Source organism: Sparus aurata, chromosome 10 (genome assembly GCF_900880675.1).
Source record: "Sparus aurata chromosome 10, fSpaAur1.1, whole genome shotgun sequence".
In the NCBI taxonomy this organism is placed as follows: Eukaryota; Metazoa; Chordata; class Actinopteri; order Spariformes; family Sparidae; genus Sparus; species Sparus aurata.
Window position 1 is genome coordinate 13,432,843 of NC_044196.1, and position 18,591 is coordinate 13,451,433.

Sequence of the window (18,591 nt, forward strand, 5' to 3'; positions counted from 1 at the left end):
TTTTTTACTTGCCAATTAACTTTATTTATTTGTTCATTCATATTTCTATATTTATCATGTATTATTTTGTGGAAGTGATCCTTGTACAGTGGATCTGTAACGACCCCACAAGGATAAAGAAATGCAAAAAGAAATTATAAAAAGATAAATAAGTGTGAGGAAAGAAAATGCAGAGGGAAAATAATAAATACATTAAAATATTTTTTATTAAATTCAGGTAAAAAGGTGAATTAATTTTTAAAAAAGCACATTTGATTGATGTATTTACCCATTTATTTGTAATATTATTTCTAGTGCATTTAATAGTATATAACTTTGTTGTAATTTAGTCATATATGTATTTATCTTTTGGCTCTCTGCTCAAACTGTATAAGAAATGCTTGATCCAAACTGTCCTCCAGGTGTTTTTTGTGATGAACATGTTATTCGCACCTTACGAACCACCTGAATATGAATTTTATATATAAATCTAACAAACTAAAAACATGTCCTACATCATTATGTGAAAGGGTTGACAGGACTTTTGCGTCTTTCTCTCAAACACAAGGTAAATTTCAAAACAAAAGCATAATTATTTGAAACACTTAATATTAATATCCTTGTAATACGCGCTAGTTAATAACTAATAAGCTCCGTAAGTCCGTGTTGATAAGCAGAAGTATTAAAACAGTTCCTTGTTGGTCTAAGAGACAGTACTCACGGCGACACTACAGGATACGTCTGCACAATGCATTGACCTCGGTTTATTACCCCGCTGCTGGAATGCTGAACAAACTCATTGCCCTCTCATTACTGCTCAGAGATACATCGAGCCAGCGGATCCACACAAGCGAGGCGGATGTAAGCTGCGCGAACACGCCGCTGGGGTTCACATGTATTTTTCTGACCGTCTACAATGTAAATCTGAACATTCAGACGGTGTTTTTGTTGGACCGGCGGGACGGGAGTTTTACATATTTGGCCGTCGCTCGCTGTCAACAGAGCATAAAGTCTATAAAAATGCGAACAACTGATAACTTTGTGATGATAAACTCCGTACCACAAGTACCTGGATGGGCCCTCGGCATGTAAATCCATTGTCTTGTGGGCAAAGGAGCATTACGTCATTTTTCTTTCGTCTTTTATCGGTTAATAGCTGGAAGTCTTGTCTTTTCCTTTACGAAGACATCCAGTAGAAACACCAGGGAAGGGGGGGGGGAAAGTTATAATATGGTGGTGAATTGTTGTTTTGTTTTGGTTCCAGCCCCTTAAATGTGAATATTTCATGCATTTCTACGTCTTTGATGATGATAAATTGAATATATTTGGATTTTTGACTGATGTTAAGACAACACAAGCACTTTAAAGATGTCATCGTGGGCTCTGGGAACATTTGATTCTCCTTTTTTAACTATTTAGTGACATTTTATCGACTTTATTATTAATAGAGACGATAACTGGTAGATCCATTGAACATGCAGCCCTGGACGGAGACTCAAAAGTATAAAAAATATCAGGAAAATAATGTTTTTGTCATAAAAATGGTCATAATTCAGCAGGAACCACCTCCACCCTCATTCACCTTATCACCACTACAGTATATGACAGGGTGGAGCAACACACCCACTTCCCTTCATCAGCTCCACCAGCACTTTTCACCAGATTGAAGCCTTCCTTCATTCCTTCTGCGTTATTAACCGGCCTCTAAATGTCTTCCACAGACGTATCCCGCCCGGCAACAGGAAACGACCAGGCTGAACAGGAAGTACAGCCTGACTGAGAGGTGAGCCGCTTCCTGTCGCAGCCACGCAGCACCAACACAGACAGATACGTTCATATAAACAAGTCATATGTCTTCTTCTGGCCTCCTAATTTGTGATTCTGCCGCTCCATCTTTCTCTAAGTGAGTCTCCGGAGGCTTTAGGTGGGGTCGGCCCCATTGTGCACCAACAGGCGGAAATCCTCCTCAGTCATGCCTGGCTGTGATTCGACTATAACGAGCTCTTAAGTGTGCGGAGCAATCATCCATGCTTAAAAATGTGACCATAATGATAATAACGTGGTCGGCTGGTTGATTCCTGTGTGTCAGGACGTGAAGGGGGGCATTCAGGACACGCATGGCTTGTTAAAAAAGGCCTCCGCTCATATTTGACCTGAGACGGAAATGGTCGAGCGGGTGTGGAACGCACACAGGAAACATTTACTGTCATTTAACCACCGAGTGTTTTTGTTTCGTAACATTTTCTGAATGTAATCAGCAAAAAATCACCACCACACGTCCGTATTTACACTCAAGGCTCTGATAAAACAATCCTATTACTATGATGAGTGATGAGATCCAGATTTTCTGACAAATTTAGAATGTATTTTTTGTGTATTTCATGTTTTTTATCACTGATTTGAAGTGATTATAATTTAGTTATTGAAAAATTTGATGACAATTGTCAGTTTTCTTGACTAATTGCCAAGAAAACAGCCAGTTTTTCTCTCTTGAACTGTGTTTGTTTCACTTTTTTCTGAAATAATTTTTCATTGTTGCTTGTTTCATCATGAATCTTTAAAGGAAAAGTTCCTCTTTCTTTCCAAGTGAAATGTAGATACCACTCTCATGTCTGTGCTTTTATAAAGAGCATGAGTCAGGGTGTTGTTAGCTTAGCTTAGCATAAAGACAGAAAGGAAACAGGGGAAACAGCTAGCTTCAATGAATCGCCAACTACTCTGTACATTGATTAATTGTTTTGAGTCAATTTTAAAGAACAGTTGACACAAGTTTTTCTGATCCAGCTCCTGAATGTGAAAATTTTCTATATCTTTGGGTTGTGGTCACAAAAAGAAGTTTAACAGCGTCACCTTGGGCTTTCCGGAAACAAGAGAACATTTTATCGACCAAACAACCGATCAAATAATAAAAAAAAAACTGAAGAAAAAACTGTTAGTCGCAGCCATAAAGTTTGTTTAATGTCATCCACAAACAGACATATAGAAACTGTTTGGGCTAAATCTCAGCACAGAGTTTGGTAAACACCTCATGAAGGTATCAGACCTCGTCAGGGACGCTGCAAACATCACCTTTAAAGGAAAAGTTCCTCTTTTTCGAAACTTAATAACGTTCTCTCCAAGTAAAATGTAGCTACCCCTCTCATGCCTGTGCTTTTATAAAGAGCATGAGTCAGGATGTTGTTAGCTTAGCTTAGCATAAAGACAGAAAGGAAACAGGGGAAACAGCTAGCTTCAATCAATCGCCATTTGAGTCATTTTTAAAGAAAACATGACACAAGTTTTTCTGATTTCTGATCTTAAATGTTAATATTTTCTACATCTTTGGTTTGTAGACCAAAAAAGATGTTTAACGACGCCATCTTTGGCTTGCCGGAAACAAGAGAACATTTTATCAACTAAACAACCAATCGAATAATCAAAAAAACGATCAATAGATTCATCGATAAAGTAAAATCTGTTAGTCGCAGCCATAAAGTTTGTTTAATGTGATCCACAAACAGACATATAGAAACTGTTTGGGCTAAATCTCAGCCCAGAGTTTGGTAAACACCTCGTGAAGGTATCAGATCTCGTCAGGGACGCTGCAAACATCACCGCCAACATCATCAACATCATCGCATCTGTCTGTTGTTTGTTAAAAGATAATTACACCACATAACTATAATCTAAAACCATAAATTGTTACTTTAAAGCTCCCTGTCGTTATGCTAAGCTAGGCTAATGACATCCTGTTTCAAGCTCCACACGCCATGAGACATCTTGAGTTTTTAATAATGAAGAGTTTGACACTAAAATCTCATTTTAATTTCCCCACAGGGACTACCCGAGCTGGAGGCGGGAGTCCAGACCTCCAGAGAGCGTTAATCAGTATCATCAGCAGCCCCAGCAGGGTCGATGGGGCCCCAGACAGGCTGACAGCAGCAGCGACGACCGCAACGGATACGCCTTCGCCCCCCCGCCAGCTCCTCTCTCGCTCCGAGGCCGAGCCATGTCTGAAAACGACCTCCGCTTCGACAGCAGCCACCGCTGGTCGCCGGCCATCTCTACGGCAACCAGCCAGACCCTGAGCGAGGTGGAGGAGGGAGCGGGTCACATCAGGAGAGGAGAGGCTCCCAGCGCTGCCAGGCCAAACAGGAAGAAGACACCGCCTCCCCCGAGGCCGCCGCCCCCGAAGTGGGAGCAGTTCCACCGCAGGCGAGCGTCTCACCACACCCTCTTCTCCTCCTCCTCTCCTTCTCCTCACTCCATCCCTCCCTCCTTCGACGCCGCAGAGGGACACTACTCCACTCACTCCTCCTCCTACATCCCTCCATCCGAAACGTCCAGACAGAGGTCCTACAGCCTCCCCCCAGAGAGACAGGAAGTGCCCGAGGGCTGCCCGCGCTGCAACTGCAGCCAAGCTCAAACCCAGGAACACTCGTACTCCCACGCCTCGTCCAATCAGAGTCAGCCGCACACGCAGGAGCAGCCTTTCTCCCACGCTCCGTCCAGTCAGAACCAGGCTCAGTTTCAGGAGCTGTCCTTCACCGCAGCCCCACCCAGTCCGATGTTCTCCAGGAGAGGCTTCAGACCGGTGGCTCCACCCCTGAGAGAGACCGACCTGAGGGGTTCGTATGGGGGACAGCAGGAGAGGGTGGAGGTGGTGTCATCTCTGCCTCCACCTCCACCTGCAGAGAACAGTGTGAACAGGTGAGCAGGGCAAGACACTCCAGGTGTTACACTAAAGTAGTCCTTAAATCCTGCAAAACTTCCTGTCTTATAATAAAAGATAATATATTTAATATAAGTTATTTTGTGTCTCTGCAGTTTTTCTGAGTTGAACTTCAGCCGGAGCCCCGATCAGGACAGAGTACCAGTGAGACCTCACAAGCAGAGACCAGGAGCCGAGTGGGAGAGAACCCCGTCTCCCAGAGTTCACAGCGACCTGGCACTCCGACCTGTATTAGAAAACGGAGGAGGCGTTGGCGAGGTTTCACCTCCTGATTCTTACTTCGCCTCCGATTACGAGCAGCAGCTCCGCATGAACCGAGGCTTCCAGAGCATCGACCCGCAGAAGATCCCCGAACCGGCGACGGAATCAGAGACGACCCTCAGCCCGAGTCCCGCCCACAGCCTGGACGCCGACCTGGACGTCCCCTTGGAAACAGACATCGACGACTTCCAGGAGGACGAGGGACTTCCTGCGGAGGATGAGCCGATCACAAGCGAGCTCCCGTGTTTCGCGCTGCCGGTGACGGTCCTGGAGACCGACATCGACACCTTACCCGACTCCGAGGCCTCGCCGACGGGCAGGACGAGGGTGGAGAGCGGCTCCCTGGAGGAGGAGCTGGAGGTCGGGGAGAGCAGCAGAGAGCGGCTGAGCCTGGAGGAGCTCTTCCCCCAGAGCAGCGAGGGGGAGTCGGGCACAGAGAGCTGGAGAGGAGCCTACCAGACCACGGAGCACAGCACCGACAGCCTGGATAGGTGAGAGGCTTAATCCTGAGTGTCTTTCTGTGTGTGTGTGTGTGAGAGAGGGTGTGTGTCGCGCATTAATTACACACACCATTTGATTTGCACAAGACTTAACTGTTCTTGTCACTAAGCTCGCTCCCTCTTTCCCACAACCCTTCCAGAGCACCTCGCCTGCAGCCGGAGCTCCGTGTTTCTTTTCTTTTTTTTTTCCCCCTCCGCGTTACGTTTTACAAACGGTTTGTTTTGGCAGCGGCAGGTGCCAGACGGGTAACTGCTGCCACATGTGTGACGGAACAGAGAGGACGAGAGGGAAACGTAACGGATGGCGGAGTCAGGCGGCAGAAATGAGTTTGTGTTTATTTCGTGGTGCTTCTTGTTCTGCGTCTGCAGGTTTGGGCGACAGGCTTGAAACTAGGGGTTAGCTTTCAGTTAGCCTAGCCGGGTACTTCACTCGAGTATTTCCATCTTCTGCGACTCTAAACTTCCTATATTCTATATTTATTTGATCATTTTAGGTACTAGTTACTTTGCTGATTCAGATTTGTCAGTGCTGATAGGCCTTTAACTTGTTACATGTAACCAATCAGATGGAGTTGTGGGCGGGACACAACAACAGAGAAGATACCGATGGGCAGAAAAATGCTAAATATCGTCCCTCGGTCGTCAATCAGTCCAGATTTTAAGGGTCATTTGAACCGTAAATGATAACAGCAGTTACATTTCAGCCGATGCACGTCTGACAAAAATCAAACTACAGATTTACGCCGTCATAAACGATCATTTTACACACATACATAATCAAAGCCAGCACATTAACCTAAGTATGTATAGACGGTAACACAAAAACACATTAAAGCAGAAAACGAGTGTTGACTCAGATCAATATTTAGGTTTACAACACGTGACTTCATGCTCAAACCTGCAGCCTCTCATCACTTCCGTCTCTCTGTTTGCTTGTTGGCAGCCGAGATGTTTCCCATCTGCTCCCTGTTTTCCCTCTTTGTCCCGCTCAGCCCGGATAATTGATCGCGCCGCTTATTTATGTACTTCCCTAATCACTGTGTTTTACGACCGCGCGTCTGTTTTACTGCTTTGCCTCCGTGTTTCATCTCTGCCTAAATAAAATAAACTCCCTCCCTCTCCTCCTCCTCCTCCCTCCTTCAGGCGGTCCGGTGCGAGCTCCAGCTGCTCGTCCTATTACAGCACGTCGGCGGCCAAAGCTCAGCTGCTGTCGCAGATGAAGGACTTCACCGATCACAGAGAGAGGGACGACGACGAGCTGACGTACAAGGTAACACGCACAGCTGCCGTCCTGCCGCTGGAAGCTCTTCGGAGTTTCTCCCAGCCAGAGCGACGATGATGATGTGACACTGATGGCCTGTAATTTCCATTTCTGTGCTGCAGAAACAGCTGATGGAGAGCCTCCGCAAGAAGCTGGGAGTGTTGAGAGAAGCTCAGAGGGGGCTGCAGGACGACATCAGAGCCAACGCACAGCTGGGAGAGGAGGTGAGGACGGACTTCAGCGCCTCAATCGCTCATTCTGTCACCCAGCAGCTCCTACTGGTGCCAACGTACCTCCTGAAACTGGCTCCACGCTCACTCGCTGGCCCTCTTGGTCAATTTGGAGTGTTTTTCAGGCTGCAACTAACAAATGTATCACATTTCTAATATCTGGTTTCACTTTTTTTTAACCATTCGTTGTTTTATTGTAGATAAACCAGTTTAGTTAAACTATAAAGTGTCAGAAAACACAGAATAAAGCCCGTCTGAAGGCAGGTGCTGTTTTCAGATAGCTCATTTTGTCTGATCCAACAGTCCAAAACACCCAAAATATACTATTTCCATCAAGTTCAGACAAAACAACTGAAAATCAGCACATTGTAGAAGCTGAAGTGGGTCATTTTTCTCTTAATAAACACATTTACGACCTAGTTTTTTTTAGCAAAAGACCTTTTTGAGCTCCATTTACTTTGTAATAGATGCAAAACGGCCACTTTCTCACTTGCTCCCCTCCATATTCATGTTTCTTTTGTAGAGCTGCAGCTAACTATTATTTTCATTGTCGATTTATTCACTGATTATCTTCTAAACGTATCCATAAATATATAAAACATGACAAAGTAGAGAAAAGTGTTCTTCTCAAGCCCATCTCACATATTTTGACAGCTTGTTTGTAGAGAACAAAAGCCTACATATATAAAATTTACTGTCTTAGAAGCTGGTACCTCCTGAAAATTGTACTTTCTACCAAAATAGCTTCTGATTAGTTCGTCGGTCGATCGTTTCAATATTCAGCTGAAACCAAATGCGACGGTTCAGCCGTTAACTCAGGACTCAGGTTCAGGATCAGGGCCGCAGAACCTGATCTGGAGGGAATGTAAGTTTACTCCGGTGATCTCCAGCTGTGTCCCCGCCCTCCGTCCTCAGGTGGAGAGCATGGTGGTGGCGGTGTGTAAACCCAACGAGGTGGACAAGTTCCGCATGTTCATCGGCGACCTGGACAAGGTGGTGAGCCTGCTGCTGTCGCTGTCCGGGCGGCTGCTGAGGGTGGAGACCACGCTGGACACACTGGACCCAGAGACGGAGCACCAGGAGAGGGTGAGCTTCTAACGCCTCGAAGAAATCTGTTTATTAACATTTCAAACGACAAGATGCTTTAAAATCTCCTCTCTCTGCCCTCCAGCTCCCCCTGCTGGAGAAGAAGCGTCAACTCATGAGGCAGCTGTCGGAGGCTCAGGACCTGAAGGACCACGTCGACCGCAGAGAGCAGGCCGTCAGCCGGGTGCTGGCCCGCTGCCTCTCCCCCGAGCAGCACCGGGACTACAGGTACGACCCGACCCAACCTCATCACACACCATAACGGACGCACGCCAGTGCTTTTCGGCCCCAGCGCGAGAGAAATGACTCACAGGCAACAAAAACAAGAACCCTAAATTAAGAAAAAAAAATGCTTACCTCTGTTTTCTTTTCCTTCGCAGCCACTATGTGAAGATGAAGGCCGCCCTGCTGGTGGAGCAGAGGCAGCTGGAGGACAAGATCCGGCTGGGAGAGGAGCAGCTGAGGGGGCTGAGGGAGAGCCTGGGGCTGGGGCTGGGGATCGGGATGGGAATGTCGATGGGATACGGACACTATTGAGGAGAAAAACCGCCCTAAAGAGATGACGTGTACATGTTTGTCTAAGCAGAGGAATAGTTTGACATTTGACCGTCTTCCATGGGGTTTTTATGCTAAGCTAAGCTAACATTTCCTGGCTGTTTAGTGTTCTAAAATGTCAAATTGTTCCTTTAAGGTTAACAGAGGTGTTGATCCAGAAGTTAAGGTTGAAACCAACAGCTGTAACAGCTCAAACACCCTCAAAGATTGTAGGTAGGCGGTGAAGAGTTGAGTGCAGAGGTGTTTTAAAAAGAAAGAAGACTGGACTTTTATTGCTGTCGCCCATGAAAACAAACCAAGAAGAAGAAGAAGAAAAGCTGAGCACGGACTCAAAGAGAGTATACGAAAACACCAGAAACACGCCAACAAGAGCTGCGAAGCTTGTTGGTGGTCGGAAAAGAGGTTAAAAATGGATTTCGACATTGTTAAAGAAGAGGATGTTTTCCCCCGAATATCATCCAAGTAGACGCCTCAAACCGGAGCGAGGATCCAAATTAAGGTCACCACATGAAGAGAAGAATAAAAAAATAAAACCACAGTTTAGTTCCTGGGACTCTGCTTCACACGATGTGCCTGAAACACGTACTGTAAATCCTACCCAGTATCACACTACGACGCCAAAGACATTCTCTCTCGATGATTGTGTCACTGAGACGCTGCTTGTTTAATGTGTGTGTGTTTTTCTTTTTGTATTTAATTATCCCGGTTCAGAGAATCGATGGAGACTTTTTTTTTTTCTTTTTTCGGTGCTTCACACTAAGAAACTGTGTGTTTTTCCGTTAGCGACACTAAAGCCGAGTATTGTGGGACGTTACTCGCAGCGTTATTAACTGCCACTGGGATCGTTAGCTGAGTTTTGTTTTTGTTTGTTGCTGGCTGACACCCCGCCTACAGACACACATATACTGTATTACCCACCGTAATATCACAATATCACGTTTGTATTCCTTTACTGTAACGCGTGCGGCTGTAACGCGTTTCACCGCGTGGAGTTTGACACCCCACCGATTCTGTTTCACTGTCACATATTAACTGTTCTGTACAGAAGACTCTTGTGTTTATAATGTATACGATGTGTATATAGTGAGGCTGATTTGTGAAATGACTGGAATCGGTTGTTGTAAAAAGAAAGATTGGTTGTAAAAGATAAACGGGAAGAGTCGACGTTTACTGTATATTTTTGTTGAGTGAATCTAAAGGATGGTTTAGTGTGTCGCCAAACCAACCAGAGTTGCAGTTTTTGTCGTGTGCCCCCTAAAACTGAGACTGTAATTTGGAGGTCATGTGTTCACTTTCTTGCTGAGAGTCAGGCGAGAAGATTGATACCACTTTTGTGTCTGAACGGCGAGTATAAGGCCACAGCCAGCAGTCAGTTAGCTTAGATTAGCTTAGCATAAAGACTGAAAGCGGGGGAAACAGCTAGCCTGGCAAAATCCAGCTAAATACTACCAGCACCTCTAAAGCTAACTAACTAACAAAGTATATGTTGCTGGTTTAATTCAAACAAAACAGGAAAGCTACCTGATTTAGCCAGTCAAGCTAGCTGCCTTAGCAAGATTGCCTTTTTGTCCTAAACAGCTAGCTTATCGTCATTTATTTCCCTTTTGTTTCCATCATTATTACCACTAGCTAATATTGTTTAATGTCATTTGCAGCTGCAGATGTTAACAAAACTGAGGTATCTGTTTTAGCTGGTCATGCTAGCACTTCTAGCTAGACACAGAACAATCGTTCACAGCACAAAGTTAAGTTCGCTACAGCAGCTAGCTTCCCTCGGTCATTTGAAGAGGTGCTGGTTGAGGCACTCATTTTCCCTCTGCTTCCAGTCTTCATGCTATGCTAAGCTAAGCTAACGGACTACTGGATTTAGCTTCACGATTAACAGCGGTGTCAATCTTCTCACCTAAATCTTGGCAAGAGAGCATATAAGTATATTTCCCAAAATATCAAACTGTCCCTTTAAAATTAGGCAAAAACATTTTATTTTTATTTTTTATAACAAGAAAAAAAGCTGCAGCTCAAGAAGGGTTGTGAGGTGTTGTGTATATCTTTGGCTGTTGAAAGTTGGACTCGCTGACACTTTTATCACATTCACTGGTTAACTGTTGATCAAGTAAACTCATTCTGGTTGCTGTCACGGTTCTACACTCGTTTTGGCGCCATTTCCTTCGTTTGTTCCCAGATGTTTCCTGCTGTTTTTAACACCAAACATCCATGACACTTCTCCTGTCTTGTACATATTGTGTGTATTCTTGTACTATAACAGCCGTTTTCCAAACCGACTGGATACTTCATAAGAGAGGAAAAACAAGAAACAAGTTGTCGTTGGAGTGAGAGAGTTTATTTCTTCTGTTCGTGTGTTCACGTGTAATTCTGCTCAATACAACCCTCCTTTTTTTTTTGGTTTTGGGTAAAAATGCATTACAACTGCAAAAACACTCCTGTGAGGAAAAAGAACCATAAATAATAATAATAGTATTTTAAACTAGCTCCACGTCTCCTGTCTTGATTTATACCCTCCTCTGTGAGTGGGTCTCTTTACGGCTGTTCGACGCCCGGCGCTCAAATGTATTCCCTGTTGTCTGAATGCGGTTGGACGGTTAAGTAAATACGGCCGATGGTAGATGGATGATGAGTGGAGTCCAGAGGACGGAGTTATTGAGCAGCTCTGCTGGAGCTGGAGAGGTTGTGGTGAAGGGAAGTTGGTGCCGGTGTCGTTAATGGACCGGTTCAGCTCGTTAAAACATGTTGATGATGTCGTGGTGTCAGCAGGAGGCCGGAGAGGCAACTTAAAGCCTCAAACTTGAGGTAAGAAATCAACAAATCAACACAGATGTGGTAGATGGAGACTTTTTTTGAATAAGGGTGACGAGGCACATCATAAAAAATGTTTTAAAAAAGTTAAGAAAACAACAATATGATCAAAACTGTGGTCCATCTACTGATCTATTTGCCACACTAAGAGGTGCAGGTACAGTGAAAAGGCTAAATATTGGTAATAACAAGACTTTAATACCCTCAGAAACAGAACTTAAAGTTAGCTGAGACTCTTCTACTCACTTAAATATACGGAAGATTGTAAATGACCAGAAAAACCCCACAAATCGACAATCAAAAATATGGTTAATTCTGACTTATTCCAATGTTTTCTTGTTTTTATTCATCCACATTGAGGATCTTATGATAAAAGGTGTCACGTGTTTCACATTTTTAGTAAAAAAAATCAGAAATCTAAAGATTAGAGAAAAATATATATTTCTAGATCAAAATTATAAGATTTGAAGTCAAGATCGAAGCTTTCTTTTTAAAATAATAACAGTAAGATGGTTTGTTGTGTGTTTTAAAGTGATGGTGAGGAACTTTTGAGTGTGTTTGTTGATTGTAGCGCCCCCTCTGGACAAAAGTGATACGACACCAGCGCCTTCTGTTCCAAGATGCATTTGTTCTGGAAGCGATTTACAGAGTGACCACAGGATGGATCACGATGAGGTGATGTGTCAGGTACATGTGATCAGACCTGAGCACAGATATTATTAATAACTATATAATAAACAGCAGTCTGTTCGCTGATGGTCTCGTTTGCCGTTACAGGTCATTTATAATCACCAGACTGTTTCATAAACACTTTAAAGTTCCTCGTAGTCACTTTAAGATTATATCATTTTCTCTTTATATATCAAGTTGTGAGTTACAACTTAAAACTCACAATTATAAGATTTAAACAGGAAATCATGACATTTGAAATAATTTCAATTTAAAGTGTCTCTTACAAAATTACAGGATATCGCCATTAAATTCAAATCTTTACATTTAATTTCCTAATATTCTAGTGTTATGATATTTCTTACCACTTTTTGAATCCACCAGTTGGCTGAGCGTCTATGTTCAAAGACCTGAGCGTATAAACGACAGGAACCACAAAGATTTGCATCACTCAGACACAATTTCACCTGTTCTATGTTGTTTTCTTGGCATGACTGAGTTTCCACACAGCAGACGATGATTCATTAATTGCCTGGAGGAGCTTCGGGAACTGTAACTACATATTAATTCACAAGAAACTGGCTGTTCTTTAGTATCAAACTCTTCAGATAAAAACAGTTTCTGTCGTGATAAATGTCCTTTTTCACACCCCGCCCTGTAATAACTCCACGTCCTCCTCCGGGGATCCACGGGAAAGCTTATCCTAGACGATAACTCATGTGGATCTTTCAGCTTTGAATGGAGATTAAAGCCGGAGCCATTAAATAAAACAAAAAAATGGAATGTGGATGGAGAGAAGAGTGTTTTTAAGTGGACATGTTTCCCCGTCAGGGCGACGCAGAGAGCCGGGGGTGGTGCTCTGTGGGAATAATAAAGAAAACAGCTGCCCTGAATGTAAAGAATCCGTGTTTTTGACCCAGATTGAACAAACAGAGGAGGCTGATGGGAACAAGAGGAAAAACAGGAGATGGACACAAAATCATGGGATCTTCATTCGCTCTCCCTCCCATGATTTTGTGTCCATCCCCTGTTTTGTCCGAGAACACGAGGAGGAGAAGATTTATTATGAATGAGCGAAAAGTGATGCACCCAACGTAAAACTCACTCGGATGAGCGAGTGGGTGTGGAGGAAGTGAAGAGAAACAGGCCTCCATGTAAAACAAGACACACGGCGGGAGGCAGGGCGGAGGAATGTTTGTGTTGGGCTGCAGGAGGAGAGCGGTGGAGGAGGAGGAGGAGGAGGAAATGAATGAGAGGGAGGTGTGCAGAGAGAAACAGGGAGTAATGGAGGAGCAAGAGATGATTAATCAGAAGCAGGACATGACAGCGCCTTGTTAGTGGCGGAAGACTAACGATTTTATTTCATACGTCGGAGGTAGAAACACAAACACTCAAAACACACGAGCTCACGAGAACATTTAAATATCTGAGAACATTATTATCAGGCCTTAAAATAAAAGCACAAAACATTCATTTGACCTGCTGAATATCAGATTTACGCCGGCTTTGTAGTTTTTGAGACACAGCCATGGTTGATCTCATTTTATCCAACTTAAACACTTTTACTTGGTTTAATGTAACGCTGTGCATCATTGCCTGGAAGATCAGCACATGTTTGTAGTGTTGCTGAACTACATATCTCTAAAAAGTCAACTTCGCATGAGCTTTTGTGTGTTGATGACACATTTTCAAGTCAACTTTAGTTGGGTTGTTAAAATACTTTCCTCCAATTCCTTCAGTTTATCGAAGAATATATAAAAAAGGATGCTAAATAACCACATTTGTAGAAAACATTTTTTCCACCGGCAAGGGAGGGTATGAAAAGTTGTAGATTGACAAGAAACTAGTAACTAAAGCCGTCAGACAAATGCAGTAAAGTAAAAAGTACAATATTTCCCTCAGAGATGTAGTGAAGTATAAAATGGAAATACTCAAGAAGAGTACAAGTACCTTAGATTTGATCTTGAGTGAATGTACTCAGAGTTCTGATATATATTTTATTAATGACCACAAGGGGTCGCCCTTCAACTGTCTTAAAAACCCCATTGAAGCGGCTCATTCTGCTGAATGACACTTTAACAACACATATACTGTTTATTTAGACTTCTGCAACTATTTGTATTGCAAATATATATATAAAAAACATGGTATAAAGTAAAGTATATTTTTTGTCATTGACTCTTTTCATGTATTGAACAACTTTTGTATTTTATTTAATTAACCCACATAACTGTCAAAGCTTATCTTGTATATTAATGCCAACATCACGTCTGGTTTCCAGATGTTGTGTGTAAGATATGCCACGCTTCACTTGGGCACACAGACAGTTACCTTCCCTTTTAATTAAACCCTCTATGTTTGAGGTTATTCCAAATCTAATTTCCCCATTTATTTATATTATTTATATATTTGTTGTAACTGAAAATGTTATTTTATGTATATAAAATAAAAACATTTTTTAAATCCTCACACCCATCCTTCTGAATTAAACAGTTTAGACTTTAAGAGTTTGAATATATATAGAAACATGTAAGATTCATGTTTAAATGGACTTTTTGGACCTTTTTTTCTAATAATGTGCTGCTGAGAAGCTGGTAAATATTGATGACCGATTAATCGAACTGCTCCACTGACCCAGTTGCAAAACCGGCGATTGCTCTGGGCTCGAATGATTTTCCTGTCGCACAGATCACCACGTCAATGTAACGGCGATAAGGCGGTTAAACCGGAAACTGAGTGATATACCCTTCAAATTAAAACGATAGACACCTTTTTTTTGCAAAATCAGCAACGATTTAATGCAATGTAAGAATGTGGCACAATGTTAAATAAAAAATGCGAATAAACTCTGACAATAAAATCACAAAATGTGAAATGTTCTGATAGCTTCATCGACTAAGTGACCGGAAGTTGTAGCTCATCTTCAGCTAGCTTGCCGTTAGCTTGTCGCTTTCCAGTTTTAAGTGGCGCAAACAACGACCACTGCGGATAATTTCACATGAATGTATTAGTTGTGCGTGTTTACTGAATATTATAGTCTATTCGGGACTAGTTGTGTGCGTCTGTCGAGGATTTAAAACAGTCGTTTGGGGGGACGGAGGATGACGCAGGATTTTCTGGGAGCAGCCGCAGCGGGGCTTTAAGTTTAACACTCGCTGCTGTTGACATAAGCAGTCTACAGTAGAAGACGGCGGCGGGGCAAATCCGAGTCACAAGACTTCTCCACCGAGCTCGGACGGCTTCTTTCTGCCCTCACAGGTAAAGTCGAGCCTCGAGTTTGCATATTTCTTCTCTGTCTCCAAAGCCACGTCCCTAACAGACGTGGCTCCTTAAGCGCGGTTACATATTTAAATTAGTCATTTTGTGAGTGGGGTTCGTCGCGACAGCGGCGGCTAACTTAACGGTCAAGCTAGGCTAATGTAATAATCTGCTTTTTTTTTTTTTACGCCGGCCGCAGTTTGTTTACCACCGTTGGGGCGTTTTGCTCTCGGCTCTCGCCCTCAAGTCAGAGCTATTATAAGAGCGTAAAAAAAAAAAAGAAGAGGGAGAGGAAACGATTGCGAAAAACTTCCCTGTAACTAGAGATGCGCTGTCATTACTGGCTATGATGACCAGGGTGATAGGAGCCCTGCAACACCTCCGACATATTCGATGACATACAGGGACAATAAAAAGCACTCCAGAAGCCAGCTTGGCTTTGCTGTTTTTCGGGCACAATGTCTCAGTTTGTGGCGAGCTTGTTTAAGAAATATAAAGCCTGCGGGGACAAAGGTAAAGCCGATGATGTGTGTGAGCGACTGGGGTTTAGATCTCAGAGGCTGTCGCTGTTGCTTAAATTGGTCTCTCTCCTGTCCTTCTCGTTGTGTTGTGAGCAGGATTTACAATGATGGAAAACCCCGGCTACATCTCCGGGAGCTTCGACCGCCTTCACCATCCGAGTGACGATGATGATGACGACATGGTGGACATCGCCGGAGCCACACTGGACTTCTCCAGCTCGGACGACGTCCCCCCTCTCAGCTCAGGTAACAGAGGGATGACGTGAAGCTGTTTAGTGTAAAGAGAGTTGTGTTTCTGCAGTGCCAAGGGGGTTGCAACATAAGCCGAATTTACAAGAAGTCCCAAATGATCGAGACTATGTCATAAACATAGTTTCACAAAGTTTATAATGCTTCTCCTAACTCAATATCTCACAAAATTGAGCGATTTTTAAAGGCAGTCCGGCGTCTTTCACAACAGGCATCGAAGAAGTCACTCATTCTGGTTACTGTTTCTCTATTTGCAAAATCTGGGATGTTTACCGTCATTAATCTAATGAGGAAATGAGTTGAAACACTGATCAATCGGGTACGAACAGGGAAGTACAGTAAATAACTGACGCTTCATACAGGGAATGAAGCAACTTAATGTTCCTCATTTAATGCAGAATATGCAAGAAGGCCCAAATGATGAGGAATTTGTCATTGAAAGCGTTTCACAAAGCTTTTAAAGTTCCCCGTAAATCAACAACTCGCAAAATTGAGCAATTTCTGAATGGATGCTGGGGACTTTCTCTCCCCCTTCACCTCCTTCCTGTCGTTGACACTAGTTGACGCGGCTGCTTTGACCCAAAGTATGTTGTGTTAATACAAAACACATGACGTCTTTATATAGACCGACCGGCTTCCTGCTTTAAGACCTCGCAGAATTCCTAATAAATGTTCACTCATGTGTACAAAACAAATAAAACAACTTAAAGCACACTAGATAAAATCCTTTGTGGCCTGCAACCGTTAACAATGGCGCTGCGAGAGAGCGGAGGTGTCAGTTGTACCTTTGTAACGCACGAAAAAAAAAAAGAAAAAAAAAAGAAGCTGCTCTACAGATGCTAGTGTGACTAACGCTAACCTCAGACCTCAGAGAGTGTGCCTCACGTGATTTCAGCGAGCACGCGTGGAAACGCGCTTCATCAACGTGAGCCGCTGTGTTTAGTTTGGACTTAGCGTCAGAACATGTAAACAGCCATTAAAGTGAGTTATAGTGCCAGCAGTGTTTGTGGGAGCAGCAGTGACATCTGCACCAGGGCTGCCCGGTTACTGATGATGTCATCTTAAGGTCAGGGACTCTCATCAGTACAACAAGCTCCTAAAGAGCGCACGTGAAAGAGATTTATCGCACGACAACTCTTGACGTCATCGTCAGACGTCTCACTGTGGGAGATGCTCCGAGTTTCGCCAATTAGAGTGTTATTCTTTAAAAGGGTGCAGCTCCTGGGGAGGCCATTACTCAGTCATTGGTATTGATTAGCAATTCTATTAACCTCCTGCAGATGTGTGACGTCAGTTTGTGCTGTGGAGGAGTTTAAATCTTTTGACTTTTTTGTTGAGGAGCACGCTCTTCCAGAAGTTGCCCAAACGGTAAATCAGCACGACGTGTTTAAAGTTTAAGCAAATGTTAGCTGTAGGTATAAACGGACTGTGAAGTGCTGATATCGTCTTATCACTTTATTGCCTCGGGTCTTCCTGTCCTCGTCTAAACAGAAAGATACCTCGAACAAGGACGAGTTCTGGTGCGGCTCTTCCAGCTCATACAAACATCCTGAGCAGAGTCGAGACGATGATTCGATGAAAGTTCAGTTTCCAGCTTCTTAAATCTGGATATTTTCTGGGTTCTTCACTCTTCTGTGACAGTAAACCGACTGTATTTGAGTTGTTGACTAAACAAGACATTTGAGGACATCCTTCTCGGGCTTTTTCGGGAATCACTGATTGACATTTTTGACCAAGAAGTGCATTGATTAATCAGCAATGAGAATCTAGATGGTTCCCGAAATTGCTTCAGTTGTTACTGTTTTTGTTCAGATTTGAACTAAACATCGCAGTGCTTCCTCTTTACTCGTGCAACTCTTGCAGATATCCTATTCAGACGTGTTATTATCAGTTTTATGGCACATTAAAAGCAACTTGATGAACTTTAAAAGCTGTGACAGAAAATGTGGAGTCCCATGTTGCCTCGTCACTGCTGATGTCGTCACAACGTGGTGGAAAATGTGAACTTTCCTTCAGTTAAAGCATTAAATCTTCACCACAATAGGATCCAAAACAACTGCACTTCTAACTGTCGGGAGAAGTCAGCGCTTTAAAAGTTCCACCTCAAGTTAGTTTGATTTCTGAAGGAGAAGAGTCGCTGACAGACAGTGATTTTGGCTGCCTGGTTACTGCTGATGTCACCGGCGTTATGCCCTCCCCACTCGTTGGAGCCGAGCGACAAAGCCGTGCCAACAGGAAGGAAGTCTGCACATGAAACTTTTTTTTTTTCTCTCTCTCAATGGATGCAGCTTCTGTCGGCCTGAACCGAGTGTTTCCACCGTGTCAGCTTCTTTAGGGGAGCGAAGAAACGCAGCCTTGTTTTTAAAAATGACAACCGTGTGTTTTTAAAATTACACAGTGGTTTTGTGAAAGAGAATCATAACCTCAGTGTGTGTGTGTGTGTGTGTGTGTGTGTGTGTGTGTGTTTGGTGATTCACTTCAAGTAGAAACAGGAGAA

At 43.4% G+C, this 18,591-nt stretch overlaps 2 protein-coding genes across 5 annotated transcripts in view; both read left to right on the forward strand.

Moving 5' to 3' along the window:
- The window catches only part of shroom4 (shroom family member 4), an 81,911-nt gene extending 70,839 nt beyond the window's left edge, over window positions 1-11,072 (forward strand). For all 3 annotated transcript variants that reach the window (XM_030430861.1, XM_030430860.1, XM_030430862.1), the window contains 8 exons: window positions 1,701-1,762; window positions 3,796-4,668; window positions 4,786-5,442; window positions 6,595-6,721; window positions 6,835-6,936; window positions 7,858-8,028; window positions 8,114-8,256; window positions 8,409-11,072. In XM_030430861.1, the coding sequence (XP_030286721.1) occupies window positions 1,701-1,762; window positions 3,796-4,668; window positions 4,786-5,442; window positions 6,595-6,721; window positions 6,835-6,936; window positions 7,858-8,028; window positions 8,114-8,256; window positions 8,409-8,565 (2,292 nt within the window). In that variant the 3' untranslated portion in view covers window positions 8,566-11,072. The remainder of the gene's footprint in view (window positions 1-1,700; window positions 1,763-3,795; window positions 4,669-4,785; window positions 5,443-6,594; window positions 6,722-6,834; window positions 6,937-7,857; window positions 8,029-8,113; window positions 8,257-8,408) is intronic.
- A 3,924-nt stretch (window positions 11,073-14,996) lies between these two features.
- Window positions 14,997-18,591, forward strand: part of clcn5b (chloride channel, voltage-sensitive 5b) — a 31,190-nt gene continuing 27,595 nt past the window's right edge. The window contains exons 1-2 of one of the 2 annotated variants that reach the window (XM_030431436.1): window positions 14,997-15,324; window positions 15,942-16,091. In XM_030431436.1, coding sequence (XP_030287296.1) covers window positions 15,950-16,091 — 142 coding nt within the window. In that variant the 5' untranslated portion in view covers window positions 14,997-15,324; window positions 15,942-15,949. Of the gene's footprint in view, window positions 15,325-15,603; window positions 15,838-15,941; window positions 16,092-18,591 lie in introns of those variants that run through there. The other variant, XM_030431435.1, reaches the window with a different exon arrangement.